We start from the raw sequence: 12,592 nt of genomic DNA, 5'->3' as shown, positions 1-12,592 counted from the left end.
AGTGGGCGTTGGCCTGGGCCGCTGCACTGAAAGCACTGCATAAGGCCACACCGCCCGCGGAGGTGCTGCAAAGCGCAGCGCATTCCCGCACGAGCCGAAGCACTTCCGTTCACATCAGACGCACATTTCTCCATGCTGGTCGACAAGTGTTTCTGCTCCCAGCTGTTGTCTCCGTCACCCGGCTTGACACATTTGCTCGCGGCTTGCGCAGAAAATAGACCAAAGCCGGCCACGGAGCTGCGCGGCGCAGCCAGTGTGGAGGATGACACAATCGGTTAACGTGGGCGCCGAAAGGAAATTGGCTTCGCTTCGAGGTGCTTCGAGGCTCTTCGCAGTGCTTCCGTGAGCGGTGTGGCCTGACGGGTCGGGGGGGGGGGGCAAGCGAGAGGTCCGCGGTCATTTCTAAAGTAATGTTATAGATAATTGTTTTGTGTTTTAATGTGTAGGTATGTTTTCAAAGACGTTTATGTTGAAATAAAAATACCTACAAGTAGTTATGTTTCCTTGTATTAATACATATACAAGTATGTTTCCTTGTATTAGTTTGCCCTCTTGTGGACATAATGCGAAAAAAAAAAAAAATTTGAATGGTTCGAACCTATGAGTTATTTTTAGAAGGAATATCCGAACGTCATTTTTGAGCAATTTTGACAGCCCTATATCCTATAGACATTTCCTTAGCCAGTTATAATTTCTCCTTACCTATGAAGCCTTTGGTGATGCTGTCAGGTCCCTGTCCTGATACCTGCCTGGTTTCTCCCTGTCCCTCTTCTATCTATTGCAATAATATAGATAATAAATGTGCAAAGCAAAATTTAGTAATAGAATTAGGAATAGTAGTGGTGATAGCTGTGGAAATTAACCTCAAAGTCACTTTTATGCTCTAGATATTTTCTCTCAGCCAGTTATAATCTCTCCTCACCTATGAGAACCCTGCATGATCACCCTTGCTGGCCTCTGGTCCACTGTCTCCTCCTTGACCCTGCTCTTTATATTGTGGCAATAAAAGTTAAACAAATACATGCAAAGCAATAGTGAGCACAAGTTCTGCGCAGAAATTAAGGAGAAGTGGGTTTATCCTAGCATGAAACTAGCTACCAAGCGATTTAACATAGGTAACAATAACATTAGTGTTCTTGTTAACTAGCTTAACTTGATATATTGGCTTCTATTAATTAGTCATCATTTAGCTAACATTATCTACATGCAAGAGCATTACTCAACAACACGACAGCATGTGTATGCCGCCTGGCGCAGTCTACTCATGGTGCATTTAAAGATGGCTCGGAAAAACACGTTACCACATGCATCCCCCCTCATCCCCCCTCAATTCGACCACTGGTGGCAACTGTAAATTAGCTGACATCCTGTACGGTAAACAATGCCACAAAACTATGAGAGCTCAATATGGTCAGTTTTGGCACAGTTTAGACGCCCATAAAAACCCATGTGCGATCACATGACCAATGCACTGACAGAAGTAAAGAAGGAAGCGGTCCTGAGCGGTCCGGTAAGGAGGCAGGTTGGGGTGGTGGATGGGTCAAAAAACACCGGACTTTCCCCTGGAGACCAGTGTTCAGACTGTGTGTACGTTGTCACCATGTTTCTTTTCCTAAACCTAACCACAGTAACTTAAAGTTAAATACATAACTTTACAGGAAGAATGTTACGTCAGTTGTGCAGTGCTAATTTGCAGGATATCGTACAAACTGTTGAATTAAGGCAAATTTTTGGAGCTATATGGACAAACTTTAAGCTCCTTTACTTAACATAGATGTGATCCCACATACTTCATCTTCACCTACGACCCCGTCTATCATCAATCAAAGCACTAAAACGGTGGTTTAAATAATTTGGATACAAAAATGGCTGTCTGACCATTTGCTGTATTTATCATGGTGCTGCAGATATCAGCACTGATGTTGGTATTTATATGTTCAAACAAAATGGCAATGATGGTTACAACAACAAAAATACCATCCAGACTGTACAGAAAGTGCAGTGTGCCTTTCTATAAAATCAAAACATATGTTCCATTTCCCTTGTCGATGATCAGTTTTATTGATTGATCTGGTTTCATTAACACTCACCACTCCCAGGTGTTTCTTTCCTGCTTCCATGGAAAGAGACATGTCTCCGTTTCTCCAGCAGTCGTCTCCAATTTCGTCACTCTGAAGAAACTCACCGAGCTTCTGGACACTGCGAACACACACACACATACACATTCAGTCCATGAATAAGTGTGATTGTGACGATACCAATACCAGTAATCTCTCGGGAGTTTAGAGTTTCTCCTCGCTGCTGTCAGGTTTCCTCCATGTTCCTTTAATTAGATTTACCGCAGGAACCTCATCCAGTTTGTCTTCCTTGTTTAGTCATCTCCACATCTCCTTCTCCCTCAGCCAGCACAGCATTACCACATGGCCTCAGCAGTAACACTCTTTACAATGACAAATACAACACAAAGCACAGTAAGAAGAATCATTTATTTACAAACACTCACCTGACCAGAGCCTTGACGGCAAATCTGACCACAGTGGAGAGCAGGAACAGAGGGGTGACCAGGATGTGGAACAACGCCAGAGCTGCGAAGGCCTCAGAAGGAGTGGGACCGACTTTATTGAGGAAGTGATGCGTCACAAACGTCTACAAGACAAGATTGTAACTTTACTAACCCTTGTTGATATTGGCAGATATTATTATGGTTTAAAAAGAACAGAAAAAAACACACGTAGGACATTTAAAGGGAAAATTCACCATCTTTTATGGACGTCCAGTCAGACCAAGAAGCCTACATATACCAGAATGCATTGCACACAAGCCTATAGCTACTACTTTATCAGCCAAAACAAGGGTCAAGGTTTAATACCCAATAAGAAATTTGTTGTGAAGACAAGACACACATTAAAACATGAAAACAAAATATAATAAAACAAGTATCTGGTATTAAAACAGTATCAGAGTGTAAGAACTCCTAAGAATGTCGTGACAAAGTGCTTCTACACACACACACACACACACACACACACAGACACACACACACTCTCACCCACTCACTTCTTAAGGGGCCAAACACATGCTGTGTCTTAAACCGCCTGGAAAATGTGAGGTTTGGTGCTGGGCGCTTTTCTTGTGCCTTCTCCGTGCCAACTTTCAAGGGCGCGGAGGCAGGTTGCATCTCAGGTTGCTAAGCGACCATAACCAGCACCATATCACAGCCTAATTACCAGAAACCCTGAGTGCAGAGCTGATCTTCTTCCAGGCGCTGTTTTGTACATGTGTATTAGGCCAAAAATATCGTCTGTGGGACAGATATAAAGCTCTGGCAGCGCTGCACTAAAATGATCAACTTCATAGACTGATATTTATGGAAGAAGGGAAAGATATCTGTCCGCTGTGATTGGTTGTTCCTCGTCACATGACATGCGGTGCACTGCTGCATTCTAAAAGTTCAACTTTGTTTATCTCAGGGCACAGCCACCTGCCCTGAAAAACAGGCACTCAGGGACGTGTGTGCACCACGACTGCATCACTCTGGCACACCTGCTACGTGTCTACATTTAAAACAATGAATTTTAGATGAGAACTCAGTCAATACATCGAGTGCCTTTACCATCAACACTGGCTGGACATCCATACTGTATAAATGTGGTAAAAAATGTGTGGTAAAATTGTCTTACCGCAAGAACGGCAGCGATGGGGATAGCAGCGTTCATGAAGACTGCACAGAGACAGAAAACAAGTGTGTTGTGTCAGGTGAAGCAGAAAACAGTGATTATACATTAATAAATGGGACTGAAGTCAAAATACATGAAGGAAAAAACTGGCAGTCTTGTCTTTTTACTGACCCCGGTAAATACTATCTATATGCAACTATATGCAATTCATCTTACTGGACATGGATGTGTAGAAGGCGAAGGTCTTAAGACTCGTGAGCTCTTTGCCTCTAGTGTCCTCCACGCTGTCACAGAAGATGTTCTCCCAGGCGTACAGCTTCAGCAGCTTTATGCCCTTTAAAATCTCTGTGGTCTTTTTCAGACGATCTGTTGAGTGTTCCTAAACGAGGCAACAGAGAGTAAAAATGATGTGATAATCTGTGCCGTATTTAGTGAAGCCGAGAACGGCCATCCATTATGGATCATTGTTTCTTATCAGTCTCACATTGATCACAGCCCATTCCTTCACAAGGCGGTCCATTTAAATATGGCTTCCTACTCACTGATCCCTGCCACGCACTGCTGCTGTTGCTACTGCTGCTGCTGCTGGTGGCAAAGCTTTACCTCCACAACCCGAGCCACCATCTTTCTAATTCAGAGTCTTAACATGGCATTAAGGTTAAATGGTATTTTTTTTCTTGCTTGGGCCCTCTCTTGTATACCTGGGGGTTTCTGCATTGTGTTTTCCGTTTTGGCTTAGCATGCTGCTTGTCTTATCCGGGCAGCACCTCAAGAGCGGAGCCCTCAGTGCCAAACATAACTGTATTTCCATTTGTTTCAATAAATGAGTGTTCCTGACAGAAGGTATCTTGTTATTCCAAGGAATCAATCATAAATTAACCTAAAAAAAAAGATTGTCTAACATTGGTATTTCTGATCAGGCTCTGGGTTGGTCTGTGAACCAACTGTGATCTGTCAGAAAGGTCGCAGTGTGTTCAATTTGATGGGCTCACCTCTGAATGGTTAAACATTTGTAATGGTGTACCGCAGGGTTCTGTGTTAGGTCCGGCGTTATTTTCTATTTATATTAATAATTTGGGTCATAATGTGGGTGGAGCTAATTTTCATTTTTATGCAGATGATACAGTGGTATACTGTGCTGCCCCCTCCATCATGGAGGCCCTTGCCAAATTGAAGACTGTTTTTAGTATCATCCAGACTCAGCTTTTTCAACTAAAATTGCTTTTAAATCCTGACAAAACTAAGGTAATGTTGTTTTCAAACAGGTCAAAACCTGACAACACCTTAGATATTGTTACAACTCAAGGAAAGAAACTAGAGATTGTGTCCTGTTATAAATATCTGGGCATATGGATAGACAACTGCCTATCTTTTAAACCTCAGGGGAATAATCTTCTTAAAAAGCTGAGGTTGAAATTAGGGTTTTATTTTAGAAACAAGAGCTGTTTCTCCTTTGAGGCCAGAAAGAAACTAATTTCTGCAACCTTTTTACCACTTCTTGATTATGGTGATATTTTATATATGAACACTCCAGCCCATTGTTTGAGGATGTTGGACACTGCGTATCACAGTGCTCTGAGATTTGTCACAAACTGTGCAGTATTGACTCATCACTGTACTCTGTATTCCAGGATTGGCTGGCCCTCACTGATTATGCGAAGGCTCAGTCACTGGTACCTGTTTATCTATAAAGCCATGCTAGGCATGCTCCCTTCTTATATTTGCTCTTTGATTGTTCAGAAAGCTGGTGGTAGCTACAGCTTGAGATCGCAAGATGTTGTCCTATTGTCTGTACCATATGTAAGGACTGAACTGGGAAAAAAGGCCTTTAAGTGCTCGGCTCCTCTTACCTGGAACAGCCTTCAAAAAGACCTGAATCTTGGGAGCCTTATCCCGCTGCCTGATTTTAAAGTTCTGATAACCTCAATGATAAATACATCAGTTGGTTCTTGTCATTGTCTGTAGGTATTTTAATGTTATCCTGGATTCATACTACTTTTAATGTATTTGTTGTGTTGTGTCTTGTCTGTAACTTTTTTTGCTGCTGCTGTTTTGGCCAGGTCTCCCTTGAAAATGAGATCATTGATCTCAATGGGACTAACCTGGTAAAATAAATGTAAAATAAAATAAAATAAAAAAAGCTGATTGTAAGCATGGTCGTTCTTGGCTTCCATAAATATTGAACTAACACTGAAGACCAAAGTAGTTAAAAATTGTAAAATAATTAAATGATTTTCTTGTTGTTTTCTTAATAAATCTGCAAAGAAATCTGCAGGAAATAAATTGTATTTCAAAGCAAAGAGTTATATAAGTAAACTGCTTACTAGTGTGCTCTTTTGTGTGTCTGCCAGCTTGGTAGCGATGTGATACTGGACTGGAGCCAGCAGAACTATGACAGCTGCTCCAACCAAAGCACTGCAGCCCAACAAATAGTAGAGCAGGATCACTCCCATCACAATCTGCAGACAAAGAAATAAAACACACAGAGAGAGATGGTGGTAAAGTCTTTACTGAAACATCACTGGAGAACATTAAATACAGTCACTGATGTACAGAGGTCCCGTTCATCCTACCTGCACAGGCATGGCCCACAGGTTGGGGCAGAGGAAGAGGAACCACATCAGCTGGTTGGTCTCTATGGCAACCAGGTTGTTGATCTGCCCCAGTGTCATCTCTCCCATGGACATGTTGGAGGTGGACAGACGCAGGATCTTGTTGTAAATCATCGCCTGGTTAATGAAATAGACGTGTGCAGTTACTCTTAATGTTGAGGCAATAAATCTGTCATGATGGATATGATGCTGCATTCATGTTACAAAGTAATTTCACAGAAATATGATCTTATATTTTATCAGCAGAAGATTATGGACCAGTTTTTATAGTCAGTGGCAGTAGTTGTATCCTGGGGTTTAATTTAAAAGGATAGTTTGGATTTTTTGAAGTGGGGATGTATGAGGAACTTATCCATAGACCCTTTTACTGTTAGTAAACAGTAAGACCTTTTTTGGTGGGCGGGGCTTAGCTGGAGGCAAAACAAGTCTCCACAGACATAGCCAACGCTAGCTAGCAAGTTCTGTTGGCTTGTTTTAGACAATGGATGAAGATGATGTGAGTGGTGCGTTCAGAAATACTCATTCTGAGTGTCGGAGCGCACTCTGACGCAAACTGGACTGTTCATAAATTCAGAGCGCTGTCTGAATGTACTGTTGGGTTATCCAGAGCACCACACTCTCAGAGTGGCAGAGCGCACTCTGGACACTCTGTGACCATTCATTATTTCATGTAGAAATATAACGCTGCATTTGTAGTGTAAAAGTTAATCCCTAATCAAGTAAAAGTGTTATAATGCATAAGTTGATTAAGAAACAAAAGCCACATAACCACCATATAACCATGTCTTATGTATAAGTTCCTATAAAACTGATTGAGATGCATCTATATGTGTTAAAGCATTGTTATACATGTCAAAGTGTTCACAATACAAAGTTATGAGCTCACATTGTATTCACACACTGAAGAAACACACATATAACCTAACATGTTCTGTTTAATGATAACACACACACATTCAAATGTTTGTATTACCTGATGCACATTTAAAGGTTCACATTGCATAAGAGCACAAGGGACTGCATAAAGAAAGTCCCTAAGATTCACATGTTTTTTAAAAATACAGTGAAAGCAAATCCAAATCTAAGGGTGGGAGATTTGGGAAATTCCAGGCTCAAAGTGAATTCAAATAAACACAAGAAGTTTGTGCTCTAATAAAAAAAAAAAAAAAAAGGGATCAGCGCTCACTGAATAATCCTCCTAAGCCCTACGATAAGCTATTATGGCAAGGCTTAACTATACAGACCCGTGAGCAGTGATAACTAACATGTCTTTGGGGTCATCGGGTGGGAACCTCCTTTCACCGGTGTTTCGTCTAGTTAGTCCCACGACACCTCCAGGAGGCTAGACAGTGATCTCTGGCGTCCCAGAGACACTCCCCTAATGCCAGGTCTCACTGCTCCCCACACTAACCGAACAACCTCCTTTACCTTACCTATACTACCACAGAGGAGGTAGACCCAGGGAAGGAAGCCTTGTTAGGCTATCACACTCCCCCGCCGGGTTAGGCTGTACAGTCTACCTCCCCAGGACGAGCCCTCACAACAATGACACCTCCATGAGGCTGGACAGTGATCTCAGCCCAAACAGCACTGCCAACTTCAACCAAGCCCAGGCTCCGTTTATGCGAGCTCCAGGCAGAAGCAATGCTGATACTACCTTTACTAGCACATTCACCATACTCTATTTCACACGCTACATAGCATAACTACAATGTAAGCTAAAGTTAAAGGAGATAAATGAACTCACAGGATCAGCAAACACACTCACTTTGCAGCATGGTCTCAAACAAAATGGATTCAAATAGGCCACTCCCACACTTAAATAACCTTCCTCTTAGTGAGTGATTACACCATTAAAAACGGGCCTGAGTGGGAAGGACTAATAAAAAGAGGTGGAGACTCTACCCAGTCTCCACCAGCATAAAAGCGAGCGCACTAAGAGCGTGTTTTCAGTCCAGCTCCGGGGCTTGACTCATGAGTTGTATGTGTTGAAGCTTGTGAACACATTAAACTCGATTGCATCGGACTCTGCCTGTCTCCAGTGTTTCTTTGAGCATTAACTAGCTGAATCCAAGGTACTAGATCAACATCAGAGGACAACTGAGAAGCAACGCTGAGGACAAGGTCGGGAGCCTCCAGGCCCAATTCCAGGCACCGATAGTTTCTCACCTCATGTTTCTTCCACCAACAGGGCTCTCATGTTAGTGTAGAGCGTCAGACTGAATTTACCAACGCACCATGTCAAGTCACTCACTCTCCGGGACCGCCAGTGTTACTTGAATAAGTAAACACTGACCAACGGGACCAGACTGGCCGACCCGTATGCTGATCAATGATGTCACAGGAAGCCAATCTTACAAAGGAGGACCACACTTGTTTGTTTTGCTATGGAAGCTAACGTTAGCTAATGTGCTAAAAAGTTAGCGTTCCAGAGAAATCCAATATTCCTCTTAATCCCTCCCCAGTTTCTGATGAGGTGGACATGATAACCCTTAATACACATAACCTTATTCATCCCTACAACAGGAAATACTTTCTCCCTAACCTGATATGAAGTGTGCGCTGCACATGTGAGCATTTTTGATGATGGCCTCCGTCCAGTCCTTTGGTCTTATCACATTTAACCATCTTTGTTTTTGTTGACGGGCAGTGGCGGCTGGTTTTTAGCCATGACTCCTTCTATTCTGGCTCCCAATAACACAAGACAAACACATTTTAAGACTCCTATGTAGCCTACAGCCCTGTGGGGGAGAGTCGTGTACTGCCTCCAGCTAACAAACTGACGTCATGTGACGTCAGCCCTAAAAGGGTCTGTAGTGCACTTAAACTGATAGTGATTCACTTCAAATTAGAATTAAACTTTAAACGCTAATCATTTCATTATTGAGTCCAGGTGGACGTTTGTGTCAAATTTGAAGGAATTCCCTCAAAACATTCCTGAGATAACGTGTTCACAAGAATGGGACGGTGCAGAGGCATAAAAATACAAACTGTCCCTTTAAGCCCATGGTTTAAATGCTGGAGGCTTTTCTATCCCACTGGTTCATTTGTTTAAATAAATGTATGACTGACACGACTGAATAATGCAGGAATATGTACTTTAACGCTGGGGAACCCTGTCATGTTGCCTCATGTATGCTAAAAACTGGCTAAAAAAATCATGTGGTGGTTTTTAAGTTTCAACCTGCACAACATGAGGTGCATTTGCAGCTGTGAGCAGCAGCTCCCTCAGCATTTTAAATGATCTGCTGTCAAATCAGACTGTTTGTATTGAGATCAAATAATTCTGTATGAGCAGACAGCCTCTCCGAAATGTCAGGAAGATCACTTATGTAGAGCTTTTCAAAGCAACACCTCAGTGTGGAAACAAAACGTCTGAACTGAAGTTTCCATGATGCTTCACTCACCAGCAGGGCTCCCCGCAGGTTGATGCCGGTCTCTATGGTGACGTAGTACGAGGCCTGTAGGAAGGTCCTCTGCAGGATTAAAGCCAGGAAGAGAAGCACGGCCAGGACTGAGGTGTTCTGCAGCAGCTCAGTGGTAGACATGAAGTACACGCCTAAAAATGTGCCCTGCAACAAAGCACACACACAAAGGACACATTCAGCTTTAGAATACATTTAAATAAAGTTATTCTAAAAAGGTTGCACACAGTGAAGACAAACTGATTCATCACTTGACCACTGTAACAAGAACTTCTATCAGAAGTGTCTCACCTGTTGTACAGATTCAAGAGAACCACTGGTTGGTGATTATTTTTGTTTTAGTTACTGAATGAAAGCACACATTATGTCCACACTTTGGTAGATTAAACATAACTATATATTAATTTATATCAACTTGAAACCAACAAAACCACATCATCTGCAAAGAGATGAAACCAGACACTCTCCTCTGCCGGCTGTGCCTTGAGATCCCTTCCATGAATATCACAAACAGGCCAACGTCCACTGAAATCGTGTTTGGCTTTGTGCAGAGTATGCAGACACAACTCTCACCTTGGTTATGCAAGGACCGAATAGTTCGTAGCAATGACCCTGGTACTTCGTACTCCCACAATGCCCTCCACAGGACTCCTTGGTGGCTTTCTCCAGGTCCAAAAAACGCATGTAGACTGGATGGGCAAACTCCCACGACCCTCCCATGTCTAATTTGTCTGACGTTTAACAGCCAGTGTTGTAAATTAATGAGTACGACTGTTGTTGTGTAAAGTGATGAAGTACTTTCCCACATATTTTCTTTGCTGGATTAGCCAAAAAATACATTCAGGTTTGGATATTTTATACATGAACAGTTTTTAAGGCTGCTGTCAGACCTAGAGTCGTCTCCTTTGGTCTGAATCAGGGACTCATGTTGTTCCAAAGTTGTATAATTGCCTAGAGTTGGTTCGTGTTCTCACGGCAGCATTTACAAGAGGACCAGATCAAATGCCTTGTGTGAGAAAGCTGCTCTTGATTGGTCAGAATTTCCATGTGGGAAAAATCCAGGAAGTAAAGCAAACATTGAAGAAGAGTACACTTGCAAGACACTTTCTAATGTCACAATGGAGGGACAACTACGCAGGTTGATTTTAGCGCTGCTCATCGTGGACTATATTGCTGTCATTGTTCATTTTAGTCAAACCATACAGTTTGAAAACGAGGCGCGGCTCCAACTAGAAAACAATGTTTTGATGCATTGGATGTGCTGAATGTGCATATTAAGGCAGTACAGGAGGAGGTGCACATTAATAATCCTCCAGGACTGTAACATGCTCATGTTTAACCCAAACAATGTGTCATGTGACTGCAGTTGCTTCACATCCAGGTCGGAACACCTTCTCACCACAAACCAACCGCACCAGAGTTCCTTTGGAACCAGACCGAGACCACCTCTTCAAGAAGGTCTCAGTCCGGTTGTTTTGGTGTGTTCCCAAACGAACCGCACTGAGGGGGCAAATGAACTTGAGTTTGATTGAACCAAACCAAACAGAGCAGGTGTGAAAGCAGCCTTAATTGATTTTCCAGAAAATTTTATTACAATATTGCCACACAAACAACAAAGATACTGTAATGGGATGATTTTATCCCACTACTAACACACAGAATAAATGCGGTATGAATTATTATACGTACTGAAATCACACACACACACACACACACATACACACACACACAGTAGTACCAAAAAGCTCGGTGTGATGCTCAGCAGACCTTCGCTCTGTAATAGCGTGTGAGGTGAGTGGGGAATTTTCCATGTCACTCAGAAATGCAGCCACTGCTCTGCTCTTTATCTCTGCTGCCCATTACGCCCACTTTAATAGGCAGGCACGGACCCGACAGCATCTCACATTCAACATCAACTCTAACAACATCCATCCAAATGGACTGAATGCAAATATACTGCCATTACCAAAGCATCTGCTCTGCCTCTGTTACCAGCTCAGGGTGTATTATGACCTTTGGAAGAGGCTGAGATGGATTTAAGAGGAGTCGATGTCTGTGATCAGCTCTGCCAGCATCTCTTCCTTCGCCAAATGGACCGTCTGTAAAAGTGTCTGCTTTCTCTCTGACTGCTGCGCCCTCTCCGCCATGCCGTCACGGGTAGATACACTGCTTTGTGTTATTGTAGTGGAACAGCTACAAGTTTGGTTCAGATTATACAGATTTATGAACGCAGGTGCAGATCCTCATGAATCTGGAATAAAGGAGTGAAGAGTTGAGGTTTTGAGCAGATATTCAATAAGGCTGCATGATGTATGTTTTTTAATCCTCACTGTGATGTCAACATGTGCAATAAACATACTGTCAAAAAAGACTGCAGTATTTCTTGCACTCAGACATTTTGTGAGTTAGTTAAAAGACAATATAAGTAGAAAACTGCGCATGCAACTTTTATCGTTGCCTTTTGTGTCCAGTTAAATGTTCAATTTGTTCAATAAAAGAATGTTGAAGATAAGTGGAAGATAATAGTACACCCACCTCATAAACTCCAACTACACTACAGTTTTTAGGGTTAAGGTTAAACTTGGGTTAGGTTTAATGTTGTCATGGTTAAAGTCAGGTTTAGGGACTGTGTGTGTAGGGAATGTATACAACTACAAGTGTGTGTTTGTGTGTGTGCAATGTCATTTCAGCACCAGAACATTGTGACATTACAAATTCAGTCACACACATGTACCCGTCTCTTCCCAAGGGCTCAACCAGGGTTGAACCAGCCTGATTTTTTGATTTGAAAAGGTCTACCCACATTGACTGACTCGGTTTCGAAACACAGGTTGAACGGTGGGTCGGACACGGTTTGAAAGTTTTAACAAATGGTAGC

The 12,592-nt window shown here is 42.4% G+C and overlaps 1 protein-coding gene across 5 annotated transcripts in view; it reads right to left on the bottom strand.

The window, feature by feature from the left end:
• Window positions 1–12,592, bottom strand: part of abcc9 (ATP-binding cassette, sub-family C (CFTR/MRP), member 9) — a 107,518-nt gene that overhangs the window by 74,805 nt on the left and 20,121 nt on the right. For all 5 annotated transcript variants that reach the window (XR_004500984.2, XR_013490369.1, XM_033615042.2 and 2 more), the window contains 7 exons: window positions 9,697–9,861; window positions 6,251–6,406; window positions 6,002–6,136; window positions 3,894–4,056; window positions 3,681–3,721; window positions 2,504–2,646; window positions 2,091–2,199 (listed from right to left, as the gene is read on the bottom strand). Coding sequence is in view for 3 of the 5 variants with exons in the window: in XM_033615042.2 (XP_033470933.2) it covers window positions 2,091–2,199; window positions 2,504–2,646; window positions 3,681–3,721; window positions 3,894–4,056; window positions 6,002–6,136; window positions 6,251–6,406; window positions 9,697–9,861 (912 nt within the window). In the remaining 2 variants the exon portion in view is untranslated. The remainder of the gene's footprint in view (window positions 1–2,090; window positions 2,200–2,503; window positions 2,647–3,680; window positions 3,722–3,893; window positions 4,057–6,001; window positions 6,137–6,250; window positions 6,407–9,696; window positions 9,862–12,592) is intronic.

The sequence above is a fragment of the Epinephelus lanceolatus genome, chromosome 23, assembly GCF_041903045.1.
Source record: "Epinephelus lanceolatus isolate andai-2023 chromosome 23, ASM4190304v1, whole genome shotgun sequence".
Classification (NCBI taxonomy): domain Eukaryota; kingdom Metazoa; phylum Chordata; class Actinopteri; order Perciformes; family Serranidae; genus Epinephelus; species Epinephelus lanceolatus.
This window is presented reverse-complemented; position numbering and strand designations above follow the sequence as displayed.